General features: G+C 42.8%; 1 protein-coding gene across 1 annotated transcript in view; it reads right to left on the bottom strand.

The window, feature by feature from the left end:
• LOC140560993 (FERM, ARHGEF and pleckstrin domain-containing protein 1) overlaps positions 1–18,814 on the bottom strand; it is a 57,982-nt gene that overhangs the window by 22,539 nt on the left and 16,629 nt on the right. The window contains exons 3-9 of the mRNA XM_072685779.1: positions 3,961–4,065; positions 3,305–3,347; positions 3,119–3,197; positions 2,887–2,984; positions 2,087–2,201; positions 1,266–1,413; positions 1,085–1,180 (exon numbers count right to left, since the gene is read on the bottom strand). Coding sequence (XP_072541880.1) covers positions 1,085–1,180; positions 1,266–1,413; positions 2,087–2,201; positions 2,887–2,984; positions 3,119–3,197; positions 3,305–3,347; positions 3,961–4,065 — 684 coding nt within the window. The remainder of the gene's footprint in view (positions 1–1,084; positions 1,181–1,265; positions 1,414–2,086; positions 2,202–2,886; positions 2,985–3,118; positions 3,198–3,304; positions 3,348–3,960; positions 4,066–18,814) is intronic.

The raw sequence follows: 18,814 nt of genomic DNA, 5'->3' as shown, positions 1-18,814 counted from the left end.
GTAAGTTCCACTAAACCACTACAGCCACAATATGCAATGAACAGAGTGAAAGGCGAGATACAGGTCCTGCCAACGGTCTCTTCTAGCCAAGCCTGTCAATCGCTCAATCCCCAAGTATAAGCCCACCTTCATACAATACAGCAGAATAACATTAAACACTGATTTCTGGGGGAAATGAAAATTTGTGACAAATCTTAGCACAGGGAAAACTAACTGTTTGATTCAGACACTGGGCGCTAGACCTGTGGTGCCACACTTCTAAGAGAAGCTGCGCTGTCCTTGTTTTCTACAGTTACTGGCCTCACCAATGAGTTATCTTGTGGTGTAAGGCATGTCAATATGGCAATATGTTAATATGAATAATGGATTAATAGAATTTCTCTTGATTGTGCAAGTATTGGAAAAACTGACACCAGATACCAAATGCATCAAAGCATCTCTTCTACTATTTACCTAACTGAAGGTGTACCTATTACTATTACACAAGCATTTAATTATGCACTCTTGTATAATCATCATAGAAACGCATTGCCATCAGAATGGGACACCCTGGAGCAGCCAAACATGAGCCTATGGTCACAATGACCAATGCCAAGTGTCAGTAAGAGGGTAGAAAGCCCCCTCCACCGGTACTGTGCTGTGAAGCAGTGGAATCGTGAGTGATGGAGCACCATCATAGCCCAGGATAGGATGACCTCAGGTGCTACCTTTCTACATGAGTATCAGAACATGAGTTTACTACTGCTCTTGTGGAGGAATATGATCAAATCCTCATAGCAATGTTCGAACCTGAGGTGAAGTAAGGGCTTCCGAAAGAGCAGAGGCTATTACTGCAGCAAAAGGGGGGCAAACCCCTGATCGACAGCCCCGATTCCAGGTGAAACCTTTAGACACACTGCATATTCAAAGAATTTGCAGCAATGCGTCTCTCTGAGAGCCATGCACAATGTGTGGCCTGATAATACTGAATTAGGAAGCATTAACACTGCAAAGACACTTCAGAATCAATTCGGCTCACGTGCTGCGAACAAAATAAGAGGATTAGGAAAACACCCAGCAAAAATGTTTACAGAGGAGGTCTTACATTAAGGTCAGGTCTGAGTTTGATGAGGAACCGCTTCCTCTTGAAGCTGAGCTTGCGCACTTTAGACCAGTTAAAGGCATTGATCTTGGTGTGACCCTGTAGGAAAACACAACAGGCTAAGAACACAACGCACCGGGAAAGCTGGGTAAAGTGACTGAAATGTACATGGTTGCTAGTCTACCTGAAAGACCAGCACTCCTGTGTGTGCAACAGAGAGGCTGAGTTTGGTCCCCTCTCGGTCTTTAGCTGGGTGCAGTCTGATCCCGTACATCTCTAGCCTGCGTGCCACTTCTAATAACTGGTAGTCCGACTCCGCTGGGGTTTGACCACTACAGCAAGTGCGCCCGTGCACACACACACACACACACACACACACACACACACACACACACACACACACACACACAAATAATTCATTTATTAGGTAAAGTATATTGTATTTGCACTCATTGGCCAATTTATCAGGTACACACTTTGTCAGCCATTCAACAATAGACAGGGGTCATTGTAGGACCACTCAGGATATTAAATAGATGGTTTTATTTTAACTGAATTTGAATTGAGGGGCTTTTACACACTTCACCGTCATGTCAGGGTTGGGAAAAGTTCAGCAACCAAAAATATCTAGCAAATAGTGGTCCTGGGTTGAGAAAGTGGGGGCAGGGGAGTGAAGGAACTGTGCTTTCTCCTCCCTCTCGAGCAAGGCACCTATCCCCTAATTGCTCCCTGTTCGCTGAGGTGACTGTCCGCCACTCTGGGTGTGTTTCCACTGTCTTAGTACACCAGAGTGCAAGTGTGTGTTTGTCCTCTGACACAGATGGGTTAAACACAAGATTTGGTAGGAATGGGAGGAAGCCGTTGTACTGCTGTGTAATGACTGTAACATGTTTCTAATGCCACTGCTGCTTTCATTTCTTGACATAAGCTGCCAAAATCTTGTTTTGTACGATTATTGTATTTTGTATTGTATAAAAAAAATCATAATTCATCTAATACACTCACACATGCTTCTGGTGGAACTCCATGATCTTGTCCATAAGAGCCATCTGGTCAGGAATGTAGTTGTTATTGAGAAGGTGCTGCCTGCACTGAGCCTCTTCAAAATCTCCAATCTCAGCTAAGAGAGGAAGCACAGACAAACAGGAAGACATACAGACAGCAGAGAAAAGGGAAGGAGACACAGGGAGACATACAGAGAGACAGACAGACAGACACAGCATGAGAAAGGAAAAGGGATGGGATGAGGGGGGAATGTTAAAGAAGCAGCTCGAGAGATGAAAGGTATAATGCTTTTATAGAGCTCGAAACATGGCTTTGTTGAAGTGCTAGCCACATAAACACGCTCATGCACATAAAAAGTTCACCCAGTACGCGTGGGTGTTTTTCATTAGAGTTAATACGGCGGCTGGCACCACTCAAAGAAGGAGGACTATTCTTGTGCTGTTCTATTATTGTATATTACTGTATTACCATTACAGTATGAAAGTAATACTGTTCCACAACCACCCCTCTACATGCTTTAGGCCATTAGAGAATAGTGAGTGGATTCAAGTTGGATTTAAAGAGCCTGTCTCGGCTTTTCAGTGTAAATGACAGCTCTGCTCTTTTCCATAAGCTCTGTGCGCTCAAAAGGTATCCATGACAACCAAATATATTTTCCAGCTGCGATCGTCCTCCAGAATACATTTGACACACTCTTTAATTTAGGCTGCTTTAGAAGGAGAGTAAAGCGTAATATTCTGAGATCTGAATATTAGTATTCAAAATTCTCTGTAGCCAATCACATACATGCATACACTCACACTGAATGATGTGGGAGACCAGCAGGGCAGCACTGCTGTCGGTGCAGGTGAGTCGACCACTGGCCAGATCTTGCCTGATCTGGAGGGCAAACAGGTACCTAAAACAAACAAACACAAACACACAAATCAATATCGCCAGTATTTTGCAGTGTGTGTGTGTTTTTCCAATCATTCATCAGTTCAGGACACTTTGTCCTAATGATACAAAGTAGAGGATGAAATTAAGCGTCACCTGGTCAGCTCCTCCATCAGCTGGGCGTGGTCAGGAGGAAAAAACTTCACTACAAACCGCAAAGCTGTGTTCTTGGGCCCTGAAGACACAAATATACAAAAATATCAATTATGTCAGTGAGAGGGGATCACTGAGTAATGCATACATACACACAGACATCACAAACCAAGATGCAAAGGCTCTTACGTCTGATCTGCTTCATGATGGGTTTCAGTAGATCAAGCCAAACCTGCCACACACAGAAAGAGCATTAAGAATGAAGGAGGTGACCGTTTACTCTCAATTGGTGCCATATAAGAACCACGTTTTCAAGAGATGTGTGAGTGTAAATAACCATCATGTGAAGGTTCTTTAGACTGCTCACCTCTATGAACTGTGAATTACTTAGTAATCATTCTATGTAGCACATCATGTATCTTGAGTCCCACTGGCTTCTATTTTAGGGCCAAAAAACTTATGCTAAGAATGACATAGTCAGAGCTTAAATACAGGGCCTATGTAGCTGAAAGGCTCTTCACACTCATCTGTATTACAAACAATGGGTCTCGTAGATATTCACAAATTTGCTTAAATATGTTCTTAAGAAAAGTCCTAACAAAAAAAAGTCAACATCAGATTCATGACATGTTTTTATTCTGCAGGACTGTTCTCGAGTGGGTTCTGGGGAGTAAGGCCCATTGTTCTTTATAGAACCAAAAAGTGGTTCTTCTGTGGCATCGCTCAAAGAACCATTTGAAGCATTTAAATTTTTAAGAGTGTATGCTTTCATTTCAAATACACTGCATTACAGACAAGTAAACAGCTTGAAGGGCTGCATCATGCATGATGGAGATGAGCCTCACCGTCATCTTACGCTGGTCCTGGAACTCCAACCCAAAGTAGTCCCCTTCAATCAGATTGAGGTGAGCACAGACCATATCAAACAAAACCTTGCCTGATGCTCGTTGCTGCATAGAGAACACAAAGAGTAAAGGAACATTATTATCTAGTAAAACACCTGGGGTGGTGCTGAAAACCACAACAACACCAGAACACACATACACAGGCAGTTCAGCAGTGTGGGTAATCAGCAAATGTGTGCCAGACCCAATTACTGCAATAAAAAAAGCGCTATGAAAGACTTTGTGGCATCTGATATCTGTCCTTTAAAAACCACACACACACAAAACCTGAAAGCTTTTATAAAGACTTCAGATGCTGAATTATTCTGCTAGCTGACTACGATGGTCCCAACACACAACCTAAACCAACCCACATCCCGCCCCCCTGCCGAGCAGCCAGTCCAGAATATTCTAGTTGAAGAAAGGGATGATTAGAAATATTTAAAGCAGCCAGGGAGCTTCGAGCCAGAGCCTGGGTGCACTTGAATGGTTCGGAACATTCCATTTAGCTCCATGGAGGATTCCATGGTTCCCGGTGTGGCTCTAGCTCCATGCAGGCCACATGCTCTTCCTGCTTTGGAGAGGCTGAATGAGTTTGCTCACTCACACACTCACACACACACACACACACACACACACACACACACACACACACACTTCAGGCTGTTTAGGCCTGCCGGATTGTCTCCCTCTCTCTCACGCTCATACATGGACATACAGAGGGACTACAGGCTGTTTAGGCCTGTTTAGGCAGACTGACTGCTGAGTCACCCATGCACAAACGCACTAATGGACAAAGCGCTACTCATCACTGTATAATCACAGTGGTTGCTATATCAGGATATATATTTCATAAATGATATAATTAAGAACATTAAAGAAATTCTCTTCACATATCCCAGCTTAGAAGGTTGGGGGCAGGCATACTGCAGTGCCCTTGAAGCAAAGTGGGTTCAGTGCCTTGCACAAGAGCCCAACAGTGGCAACACAGTTGACGTGGGTATCGAACTCATAACCCTGTGATCAATAACATAGCCCTCCATGTGTGACAGTTGAAGACTGGCTTGCAGTTTAATTTATAAACCCGTTAAAACTCATAACTACATAATCATATTACTCATCAGTTTCATAGGCCCTAAAACAGAGCCCTGTGGTATGCCTCAAGCAATGCGAACCTAAACGATTACCAAATAATTTACAATAGTTTCATGATTTAGATTATTATATATTTAAAAAAAAATGAATTTACTGGCTGAATCACATGAACATATTTGTCAATACGCTGCAGAAAAGCTCATGTGAAACGCACATCTGCAGCAGTCTGCTCACATTGTGATTATTTTGGTTTTGGTTTGGTTTAGTGCTTTATTCGCATTTACATGTTACAGGCTCCTGTGATTCTGATTCTGGCCACTTTGATAATGATGAACAGAAATAGAGTACCAGCATTGATGGGTATCAGTGTCAGGCTGATGTCAGCTGGGTTCGAAAAGAATGTAGTTCTGCAACAAGTCTTATACATCCTGAAAGCCTACATTTTACAAGCTTATAGTGAGGAAAGAGTATCAAAGGTATCAAACCCAAAATGTTCAGAATCTATATTGAATCAATATTTACTAAAAATATCAGTATTTACAATGGAAAAAAGCAGGATTGCGTCATCTTTTTAATAAATTTCACCCACCGAACACTGTTTACTGATGACTGACTCCATGAACGAGACAGCGTTTGAAGAGGAGGACACCTCACAGTCTGACTATCTCGGTCTAGCAGACATACAGACAAAACATGCACAAACAGGCATGCGCGCGCGCGCGCACACACACACACACACACACACACACACACACACACACACACACACACACACACACACACACACACACACACACACACACACACACACACACACACACACACACACACACACCCTGAAGCATGGACCGGGATGTGAGCTGAGAGCACAAGAATGACTTCATTACAGAATCACATACGCACGCACGCACACTTGTGTTCCGTACAGCTGTTCACATACAGCCATTGCTGGAGAGGGGAAAGCCCGAAAGAATAGACAGCCAGTGGCCTACTGCCAAAACCACCAGCCGGCCTTTGGGCCAAAAACAGAACCAAAGCAGCACGAAGCCCTTCCTCCGCTCACTGCCTCTCAATCTCCCTCTTTCTTTCCTCCTGTTCCTCTCCTTTTCTCCCTCTTTCACCCTGCGCTTTCCTCCCTCCTCTTCTCCTCTTCTCTCTTTTTTTCCAATCACAAGGCACTGACACATGATTCCACACTAACATGCAGCCCACTCAATTACTGAAAGGTCACAAGCCAAAAGAAATGCCATTCACATGCTTATGCACACCGAGCCAACATGCATACACAAAAAAATTACCTACTTTTCATGCTTGTTCAATTGAATGCATTTAATCTCACTAAACAATTGGGATGTATAGTGCGGAGTAAAGATCATGTGGTTGTGTGCATTTTACTCAAATAATGTTTTGAAAATAACTGTGAAGCTCAATTTATCTTGTTACCATATCACTGACTGAACCGGGATCATTTATAGCAGTTACAAAAAGATTTATAGCAGCTACTGTATAATAGGTCTTTTATAAATAAATAAATAAATACATACATAAGTCTATAGGGTTCAAGGCATTAAGTTTCTTCTTTGAAGGACCGTGCTCAAGGGCCCAACAACGCCAGCTTCGCAGACACAGGTGATGAACCCGCAACCATGTAATCAATAACACAGTACTTTATAACATTTATAGCCCATATTAAATAATGTATGGCACATACAATCATTTACAGAAGCTGCTGAATCACATAAAGCATTTACTGAATCATTGCACAGCACTTTAAATTAGTCTACAGTGTTCAAGGCTTTAAGGGCCTCGTTTAAGGGCCCAACAGTGGCAGCTTAGAGGACCCAGACATTGAACCAACAAACATGTGATCAATAACCCAGCACTCTTACCACCAAGCCACCAGTGCCATATCATTGAGCAGTCAGTTATGGTTTGAAGTTAAAAATATGCATCAGTGATTCATTTACACAGCAATGATAAATATAAAATGACCCATTTTTTGGCAAGGTGGGATTCGCCCCCCAATTTAGCCATGTCCAGTTCTACCTGCCAGCTTAGACTTCCCTGATTAAACAATGTTATAATCAAATCTAAACAGCAGCAGGTGATGATGTGTCTTCCACGCGGTACTCTGTGGCATCACATATACGGACAGTGGTATGTTTGCCTGGAAGGGGAAGCAATCACCAGGGAGAAAAGAGTAAACAAAAAATTTGCATACTAAATTATCAACTGCTTTTAGTAATCAGAATGTTTGTAGAGTATTTATGTTTGTGGAGTACTGTGGTATATAAAAGCTGCTGGACGATGCAGACGATGCGGCCAGCAGAGCATTAATGTAGGGTGGACCGAGGTCAAGACAAGAGAGAGCTTCAGGCAGGAGGAATGCTGCATCTGTTCAGAGAAAGGGGCAGATAAGGGGTCAAGGCACACTGGTGTACTGAGTGGGTCACAGACTGCAGGGAATGTAAAGGGTGTGGGGTGGTTGGGCACAGGCTGAGCAGGTCAGTCTGTCATCATCACTGTGTGTCAGGCGGACAGGCTGCGCGTACTCTACTTACATATACCTTTAAAGACATGTCTGTGAGGTTTACTCATACATTTCACTACACACACAAACCATCGTGACATGCAGTGGGGCCACTGGGGTTTTAACAAATCGCATGGCAAGCTAAAAAAAAATCCTAAAGGGTAACTTTACAGGAGTAGGAAAAATTTTTTTTTTACAGGAAGTCATACACAATATGCACTGCTGCACAGTTGAACAGTGCACAACTAGAATTAGCTAAAACTTCCTGAAGGACTTTTGTAGTCAAACAAAAGGGGGGGGTGCAAGTAGTTATCTCAAAGTTTTCTTGGTCTTTCATAATTGACCTCATGTTAATTGACATTTTAAACAACCTAAAACACTGGGCTATCTTCATCTTCTAGCCTTCTCTTACTTCAAGGCCATCAATTACTTTAATTGTATGGTGCTAGACAGCTGCTTAGAGGAGCCCATGCCTGCTGAGTGATGGGAAAAGAATCAGAGCATTTAGAAAACACTGAACTTTGCATCTCCAGACCTTTTCTAACACGGATTGTTAACAAGCCATAAGAAGCTAAATGATGTCCGAGTCCTTGGTAAATCTGGTATCTGAGAGCTGCAGAAGTGTAACAGTAAAATTCAAGTGTTGACTGGCCAACAGGCATGCTGATGTGCCAAGTCTAAGTCAACCTGAACTTTAATTCAATTTTAAGTGACTTCTAAAGCCCTGCTGCAGGTGTGCGATCGATTCCTTGTGTTTGGTCCAGGCAGGCATTTTTTTTTTCATCCTCTTCCTTACAGTATTTAGAATGGCACAGAATATTGATTCTTTTAAAATGACTGAATTCCAGTATGAAATTCCAGGATTGTGACGACACTAATACATTTGGGGAATTTAAACAATCGATTATGGTGTATTAGCACCACATTCCAGTAAAGTATGCCCTTTTTCGACCATTATAATAAAATTCCAGTTATTCCAGTCACATTTGGGCTGTGTGTGAAATCTGCAATGTCATGAAGTACTAAACTGGTCCATAACCAAATCCAATTGAAGTGAGGTCAGACATTTACACCCCTAGGGAAGAATGGAGGATTGGCAAAGCCAACACCACAGAATCCTACCGAATGTGTGGGAACACGCTGTGGAGCAGATGTCAGCGGATGGCTGGATACCGCTGTGTGCGTTTCACAGCTGTGAGGACTTGCTTGACTCAGACTCAACCCCACTGGTCCACTAGTAAAATTTTAACAGGGCATGGTGGCTGAGACATTAGTCATGCATTGCGTAATCATAGAAAGCAACACGTCAAATGTTTTTAGACCCCATTTTAAAAAGGACAATACTGAACCCCCCTGTTTAAACCAGCTCATTTAAAATGCTTATATCCACTATATGTTTGTGGACACCCCTTCTAATGAATGCATTCAGATATTTTAAGTTGCACCATGGCTGACACAGCTTGTGTAGTTTTTATAGAAAAGTATTGCCAATAAACATGGTGGTATAAACCCCCGCTTTTTTGTAGTCAAACAAAAGGTGCAAAAGGGGTGCAAGTAGTTCTCTCAAAGTTTTCTTGGTCTTTCATAATTGACCTCATGTTAATTGACATTTTAAACAACCTAAAACACTCTGCTATCTTCATCTTCTAGCTGTGGAGCTGTGGAGCTTCCGGGATGAGTTGGGGAGATAATCATGACCTCACTAACGCTTGTGTCACTGAATGCAATCAAATCCTCACAGCAATGCTCCAAAATGTAAGTAAAAAAACATTACATGGACAGTAGATACAGTTACTTCAGCAAAAACAGGACTATTTTTTAATACCCTGTATTTCACCCTGGGGGGGTGCAGTTTCTATGAGGGGCACTACAGGTCTGATCTCACTTGAAAACAGCCTTGGATGGTCAGCCATTCTCTGCTGTTGAGGCGTGTTCAGTATATTCTATATTCTAGGTCGAATCAGATCAAGTCTTCAAAATCCCATCAAAACACCCATCACATCTAAGATAATATTACCCTATTACTGTTGTGAAGACAGCGGCCACCATGCAGACATGGAAACCAGCTGCAATCCATTCCCAAAGCAGCTCTAAACACTCAAAATGCCCAGGCAATAATAAGGTCTACTTTATCCCCATTTGACCTATAAAAACAAGGTCAGTCAGTGAGGTTCACCAAGACTCGCATAAGGAACTTGATTTGCATTCAACCCAGGAAAGTGTGCGTGTGTGTGTGTGTGTGTGTGTGTGTGTGTGTGTGTGTGTGTGTGTGTGTGTGTGTGTGTGTGTGAGAGAGAGAGTTTGTGTCCTCTATAGCATTATTTGACAACTAAAGAACTGAGCAGAAACTAAAGATCTGGCTGGTAATACTGTCAGGCCTGAGTCCTGTGACTCAGTTAAGTCTTTATTTCCATTGAGACTCACTCAGCTTCTCTCAGTAGGTAAACTAAATGAAATAGCAGTGTAGCAGAAAATCCAATATGAAATGACCCCCATCCCCACCACACACACACCTCACCATCACTGGCATCAACCAATTGAAAAATGGCAGTGGAAATGTGAAGGGTAGTCACCAAAGCTGTCAGAGCCATTATGTCCATCACAGCGCTGGAGAAAGAGAGACAGACCAAGAAAGAAATAGAAAAACTAATAAAAAGAGAAAAAGAAAAGGCTCTGCTTTTAATTTTTACTTGAAGAGAGTCACAGAGCAGAACTGAGAAGGAATCTGCAAGCTCTCATTTTCTTGCCACAGAGCAGCGCTGCCCGAGCCAAAGGCAGGGCTTCAAACTCACTCGCTCACTTACTCTGCCGCTTTCCTTCCTCCTCTTCTTTCCCCCCAGTTTAAACACTGCTGCTGCTCCAGCTTTCAGAGAAACACACTGCTGAATATTTCAAATCCCTTCTGAGCATTACACAAGAAATTACTCCTGTCCTAGACTTCCCTTCAACTCTTCCACAAAACTTTATGAAGTACATATTTGCAAAAAAGAAAAAAGCAAGAAAACAATATTTTAGATCAAACGGAGGCCTGTTTCTCAGTCACTGCACAGCGCTCACTTTCATCTGATAAGAGAAAAAAGGACAGAAACCGTATTAAACACTTTACACTTTCATTCTCTCTCTCTCTCTTAGCGAGGAGTGGATCTGCATCTTGAAAAACGGTGAATTATGGGGAAAATAAAAACAAAACAACGATGTATCTTGAAAAACAGCACAGGTTCTCTTGCAGAGGAGCGAAGACTGCACTTCCAGGCTTGGGAGAGTGTTATCAGATACAGAATACCTGTTCAAAACTGAATTGTAACCTAAGGCAAAAGATTATTATTATTATATGAACAAAATCTGATTGATTTCTGGCCATTTATTCAAATCCAGACCAAAAACTATTAGGAATCAGAATATTATACTAAAAGTTAAAGTTCCATTTACTATTATGATTATTATTATTCCATCATTAACAACCACTACTTTCATTATATTTTTCACATCATAAACTAATATAATTATGATTAGATCAGGACACCCGAGCAGAAGAACAGTCTTTTGTGGTGGTACAATGACTTTTATCAATAATTAATAAGTAGTTCTGAGCAGAGGAATTTTCATGTTTTGTTGATCTCCTGTCCTCTTACGGATTCCTGTAAAGCTGCTTTCTGACAGCACCAGTTGTAAAAAGCGCTATACAAATAAATATCAGGGATGCAGGGATCTGCTCTCATACAGTACATAAACTTTGCGTATCAGCCGATACCCCATAACGATCCGATACCACGGTTGAACTAATAAACCAGATACGTCACCATGTGGGAGAGACCCAAGGCAGGCAGCAGAATAAACTCTTCTCAGTTCTCCTTATATGGAAGACCAGCTGTGGCAGGGACATCATTACTCTCTCTCCCTCACTCTCGGCTGTCCTCCTGAGTTAGCCTAATTATCCAACACCCGACCCAGCTAATTTTGTCAGTATTGGGCAGATATCCGATCCTAGTATCGGATCGGTGCATCCCTAATAAATATTATGGTTTGGAATAAACTCGGGACGGGACGCCGCCAGTGCCATGTGACAGGTTTTCCTCAGCGCTGTCTACTTTCCTACACCATACTCTACAACATTGTCCAAAGGTTGCACTGTTTACGTACTGTCAACAACATTGTCACAAACTCATCATAAGGTAAAAGTACCTTGAATTCCAGTTATGTTGCATCACCCATTTTCTCACAATTTCACACACCATTTTTGAACATACAGTGCATCTCCATGCTGTGAGCACCAAAACAACAGGTTGTCACAACGGCATCACAACTGCACGCTGGTGGGTTGTTGATGCCAGAGGGGAACGGCGACTTTAGCGAGTGGTACAGAGCAAACAACGCACCACAGTGGACCAGTTAACCTCCATAATGAACTCCTTTAGTCATCTAACAACGTCTCACTAGTGTCATCTAAGTCAAGGGTGGTTATTCCCACTATTTAACATTAATGGATAACGTCGGTAAAAATCTGCTCAGTGTTTAAGCTCTCCATGTTGATTGAAGATTGCAGACAGGCTGAGTCGGAGCCACATGATTACAAATGCAGTGGTATGAAATGGGCAAGATTACATCGATTATAGGTTCTGAATGTTGGTTTACCTGTATTTTAAAAAATTGAATTTATCTGTAATCAAATTACTCACTTTTTCCACTGTAACTCCTACATGTATTCTGTTACAACCCGACCTTGTCCACTTCAGCATTCAGAGGAAATCAGTGTGTTGGAGCACAGATGAGAGCATGTTTACCTAAAGTTAACTTCATATTCAGTATCCAGTGAGCTAAAGCCCCAGTGGGGATTCAACAGTGCTGAGGCTGAAGCCCATCAATGATATTTACAGGCTCCTTCGGACTGTAGTTCACAGTTAAATCAAATGAAGCGCATTCATGCCTCCTGCAAACCTGAGAACCATCTGTCCAGCGCTCACACTGGGAGACAAACAACAGTCAGAATAAGCTTTCATTACTATGACAAAACACTACCAGCCAGCGATCACTGTTAATGTCAGTGCTACACTATCTGTCTGAGAGGAACAAATAGCCATATGCATGCACCGTGTTGACATAAGCCAGCACAAGCTAACATGGAAAATACAGCTGCACTGTGAGAGTGTGTCTCTATTATCAGGTCTATTCAACAGGCATACAGCACACTCCACTACTGTTCAGTGCTCAGCAGCAGTCATCCAGTACAGCAGCCAAATGACTGCTGACTGGACTAGTAATCATGTTTGTTTATGATGGTTCTTATCTAGTCTAAAACTCCAGACCAGAAGGTTGTGTGTTCAAATCACATCGGGGTCATGCGTTCATTTTATGGGGCAATGGTGGCTCAGCAGTTAGAGCTCCGGGCTATTGATGATAGGGTTGTTGGTTCGATACTCAGGCTCGGTAGGCTGCCACTGTTGGGCCCTTGAGCAAGGCCCTTCATCCTCTCTGCTTCCCGGGTGCCACAGCAATTGCTGCCCATCGCTCCGGGCATGTGTGCTCACTGTCCACTGTGTGTGTGTTTCACTGGTGTGTATGCACGCATTCTGTGCACGACTTCTCCAACCAACACTTTAGAGTCGAATCAAATTTATTCTTATGGTGCTTTTTATAACCTGATGTAGCAGAGCAGCTTTACGGAAATCCGGCAAAGACAAAAGACGACTGCGGTAAGGAAGACCTCCCATAAAGCTGAAGGAAGAAACATTGGGAGGAACCAAGACTCACAAGAGGGGAGGGCTATTCTCGTCTGGTGAAAAGCACATGGTATAAAGTCACGTTAACACCACATGAGTCAATCATTATGCACAGAAGTACTAATATCATTGGTGTAAGAAAATATTGATATATCAGTAAGTATTGTGAAGAATTATGGGAGACAGTGGTTCATTTGGTGTTTAAATGCCCGATACTAGATATTAAACTGACCTAGGCCAGGCAGCAGGAGACCCCCATAGCAGTCTTCAATCAGCATCAGGCCAGACAGGTGGGCAGTAATTAGCCAATGCAGAAAGGATCCTCATAAGGGACACTGGAGGTAGGAATGTGCAAGTAATCTGGTGAACTGTCTGAAGTGGCACTTTTCAGATAGTAGAATCACTAATTAAGTATTTAAGTTTTATCACCCGAGGACGACGAAAATGTGCAGACAACAATTCAGCAATTTAACGTTTAAAAGGGCTTTTTTTTTTTTAAGTGTGTATGTTCTGCCTAGTCTGTTATTATGAAACATGGGTGCCTTCACATGCCTAGCAGATGTAAGTTAGGTCCAGACACTGCGATAATACAGACAAATCAACATGTCGGCACATTGTCCACAGAAGCGAATACTAAAGTAAAAGAGATTCTTGATCTGCATCCAGCATAGTCCTGGTTAGTGTTCGCTCACTGACTCATCTGAAGAGGCAGCCTCTGTTACTCATCCAACAAAGTAATAAACCAAACCCTTTTTTTCTTAAATTTACCCTCCTAACACAGGGGTCATCACCAAAAGACTTTTGTGTGATGTACAGTGAAGCTGTATATAGAAACCAAACAATTCAGAAACAAGGTCACATGGATTTGCATAGTGGCTGACTGCTCATCGCCAGCAGTGTAAACACATTACTGCCCTTTACCTACAGCAGTGGTCCCTAAACCTTCCCCGGGAGATCAGTTGGGGTCCATTACAGCTGGAGGTAATACCTTCAGAAAGGCAGATCTTCAGGAGCAGAGCTGGTGACCTATGGTCTATAAGTTCTCACAAAAAAACAACAACAATGAATTACTTGGGCAATGTCGCTGTTGAGCTCTTTAGGTAAGGATGACTCTGAATAGTCTGAAGAATGTTCTGACATTTCAGAAGTCATTACAGTAAAAATAAAATAAAATCAAGCATGAATTTCAATAGGCAAAATATATTTCTTTTCTGAGTGGTCAGAGAAAGGAAGCATTAACATGCTACTGCAGCTGGCTAAGGGCTACTGGTCCACCTAAATACGACTGCCGCAATGCACTGGCTGAAGGACAGTAAATACAGTGAGTAGCTCCAGGTAATTATACACCTGTATAGATCTGAGGGCAGACATGGAAACAGGAATGTGCCTGTTTATCTTAAACACTTCTGATCAACATTTTTATTAGTATAAATTTTAAGACATATCAGCTACTATGGATGAATATTTTCCAAATAATGCTTTACATTAAACCTGAAAATCAAATTCACTTCTTCCTCTGGATGGAAAGAGGAACAGAATAACCAGCACAGTCGGTAATTAACAGCAATTTCATACCAAATAATCTCATGTAACTTTCTGACTGCAGCATAAGGAGTAGTTCTGTGTACTGTCAAGAACCTTGTGACACGATATGCTTTACAATACAGGGCTTACGATTCAATATACTACAGTATATTGTAGTAACACTGTAAGCAAGAAGATAGATTTCCTTTTTTAAATACATTTTTAGGAAAAAGGTGTACATCGGTGTACAGGTGTACATAGTACATCAAACAATAATAATCATTTATATAATAAGGATTTTCTTACACCCTTAATAATAATTAGTTCAATGATACACAGTTTTCTACCTGAGCATAAGCTCAGTCCTTGGATTGCTGCATTGTAGTGGCAGGGAATTTGATTCCGACTGTGACATGATCGGATAATGCCAGCAGATCAGATTTATCTGGGTATTAATTTAATGCCATTAAATCTGACAGATTTTCAGACCACCAGATAGCACAACACACAGGATCAGGCACTGCAACACCGATTCAATTAGTCCAGAATTTGCCAACCTAGGGGTCGCCTGCTTTCAAAACTAGGTCAAGAAAAAAGCCTTTTAAAACAAGATTATTTATACTTCCAAACATGTATTGGAAATGATTGTTCAACCAAAGAAACATGGCAGTAAAGTTATATTATATATTATATACCACTTATATTCTACTGTTGGTATTCAACACCGCTCTACAGTGCACACATAGAAAACCATTAGAGACCTAATATAATCTCTTAAATCAATAGACTTAACATAACACCCAGAGCTATTACTGGACTTAATCATTTAAAATAAAGAGAAGCGCGCGCGCACACACACACACACACACACACACACACACACACACACACACACACACACACACAGGTCACAGTAAAACTCAGCTGTGTGTCAGTAGTGTGTCCCTCTAGTAAAGACACACATACGCATCTCCTGGAGGAGAACCAATCAGTTCACTGTGTACAGATTAAAGTAAACTCCTTATCCCTCAACACAGTAAAGCCAGCAGCCCTCACAGCACGTGCCCCCCAACACGCACAGTCTGTCACACACACACACACAGCAGCTGTATGTCCTGAGCTCAAGGCGCTTCCTGATGGGACAGGATTGAGGTCAGTAATGTGTGGACGGCTGCGGCATTGTGGTGAATGTAGGTGTGTCTACTCAATACACACACACACACACACACACACACACACACACACACACACACACACACACACACACACACACACACACACACACACACACAGAGCGCAGTCTGACATTTTCGTCCCGAGACAAGAAGCAAAAATGGACGGCTTTATGACCAGATGACACACACATGCGCGCGCACACACATATATACAGGCAATTTCAGTTGCCATGGCAACTAAGAAAGCAAGGAATCCATCATCCGGAGTGGAGCTCGGATCCTGAAGCCTTAGGAATGCGGCTGGTTTGCCGAAGCTACATGATTTATGTCGGCAGAAGCAACAGAAAAAAAAAGAGGATGCGACATAATTGCATGATTTTAAACCAAAATGATCCTCTTTGCGCAGATAAAGCTATTTAAAACGCATTCCAGTGGGTCGTGCGGTCAGAGGCACAGAGGAATCCTGATGGGGAGCAAACCGTGTGATGTAATCTGAATGTGGCCTTTCTGGACTTGACTGTCTCTCGCTCCTCTTCTCCCTGTCCTTATGACCACAGCAGCTGCATGCTGTAGTCCAGGCCAGCCATACACAGGAGAGGGCAGCAAATCAACACTGGCATGACACAATGTCAGCAAAGCAGCCTGGGCGGAAATGCAATAAGGCCCTCTCTCGCACACTCCAGAGTTACAGATAATCAAATGTTTCGGTGCAGGGGTTTACGCTGGTCCTGACGCCCCAAAGTGACGTCTGGAAGCGCCTCGCTGGAGCAGAAGCCCGATTTGATCTGTGTAATGAAAGAGACAAGGAAATTGATGGGGCAGCTCTTCGGCACGTCTGAGCTGGAGTGTTTTTGTGAATATGACACCTACACCTCTTTTCTCCCTGGAGGGGCAGGGGGGTAGGTTGGCTTGACAGCAATGGAAGGCCATGAGAATAAAGTTACCTGGAATCATATCAATCAATCAAACAACAACATCTTCACATTAGTCTCTATCTCAGGGAGCCTCAACTCTGGATGGAACAACGCCAGGGGCCCAAATGCAAATGAAAGCTCCTGATTGTATCCCTCTCCCACCCGATTAGTTCCTCTCGCGCCCTTACATAACTCATTGAGAGAGACCGAGCGAGAGCCTGAACAAGCATGAAAGACACTGACCACAAAAGAGCAAGAGCATGAGATAGCGAGAGAGATTAAGTGCGAAAGAGAGAGACAATGTGAGAGAGATAGCGAGGGGGAACAGGCTAGCAAGATAGCAAGAGAGATCAAGAGTGAGAGAGATCGAGATAGACAGCGAGCAAAACAGTGAGACAGCAAAAGAGACAGGACAGAGACAGAGAGCATAAGAGCAAGAGGAGGAAAACTTGAGAGAGAGCACACTAGAGAGAGAGAGAGAGCGAGCTAGAGCAAAAGAGCAAGAATGTAAGACAGCGAGAGAGAGAGAGAGAGACAGAGAGAGAGAGAGCACGAGAGAGAGAGCAAGCGAGTGAGAGAGAGAGAGAGAGAGAGAGAGAGAGAGAGAGAGAGAGAGAGAGAGAGAGAGCATGAGAGATAGTAAGAGAGATTAAAAGAGCGAGATACAGGGAGAAAAAGAGAAAAAGAGAGCGAGAGAGTGAGAGTGATGGTGAATTAGAGACTAAAAGCATGCGCGAGAGAATGTGTAAGACCAACAGAGACCTGAAATACAGTATATCTGCTTAGCCGGTGAGCCGCCACACTCACACACACACACACTCACTCACACACTCACACACACACTCACACACACACTCACACACACACTCACACACACACTCACACACACACTCACACACACACTCACACACTCACACAGATTCCTCAATCTATAGAATCATGTTTCCATAGTAACGTCTCCACTCAGTAGCAGAGGGGTGCAGTGTGCAGTAGCCTGTGCCTGCAGCACTCCACCAGCCTATAATAAGCTTTTAATGCCACGTCTCCATCAGCACACACTGCCAGCGTACAGCCAGGCATCGCAGGGAAAGTGCTACAGAAACCCCTAATAAAAAGCACAGTTCCTCCAATGAAGTCTCATCAATCTCCTATTAGTCTGAGGCCGTCACATCCAGCGCTGGCAAAGAGGGTTTAATAGTTTGAAGACAGCAGCTGTTATTTAGCAGATTTAATTGTCCGTCACGTGTCTCTGTAGACCCCGGGAGAGAAAGCCCACAGTAAAATCACCGCTGCTAAATTAGATTCAGCTTCTCTACAGGAGTTCATTCAACACAGACAATTCTACTGTGTACAGTAAACTGTGTTTTATAGCCGCTGCACAGCCATTAAAGTTCACGGCCCCAGTTCACCACGGTAACAAAGATAATGGAATGATGGCGGTGTGTTCAGATCAACAGCACAGGCCTACACACACACACACACACACACACACACACACACACACACACACACACACACTTCAATCCAGTTATCAGCTCTTATAATCTCTCATATCCTTGCCTGTAAATCCCATGCTTGAAATTGAGGAGACGCAAATCCTGTCAGTGTTCAAGCTTTGCGGCGACCACAGCAAAGCATCATCAGCCTCATCAACATAAGGACAATAGTACTTCTCGCTCATTCACAAGGCCAGACAAGAGGAATAAATTGTCTCTCTGGGACACACACCATAGTACTGTGGAGGTGGTTAAGTACAACATGTGCTGAAAAATATCATTAATAAATAAACACATTAAATTATTTTAATCTGCACCCAATGCTGACACAGATGTGCAAACACACACACACACACACACACAC

This window comes from Salminus brasiliensis, chromosome 8 (assembly GCF_030463535.1).
Source record: "Salminus brasiliensis chromosome 8, fSalBra1.hap2, whole genome shotgun sequence".
Classification (NCBI taxonomy): domain Eukaryota; kingdom Metazoa; phylum Chordata; class Actinopteri; order Characiformes; family Bryconidae; genus Salminus; species Salminus brasiliensis.
This window is presented reverse-complemented; position numbering and strand designations above follow the sequence as displayed.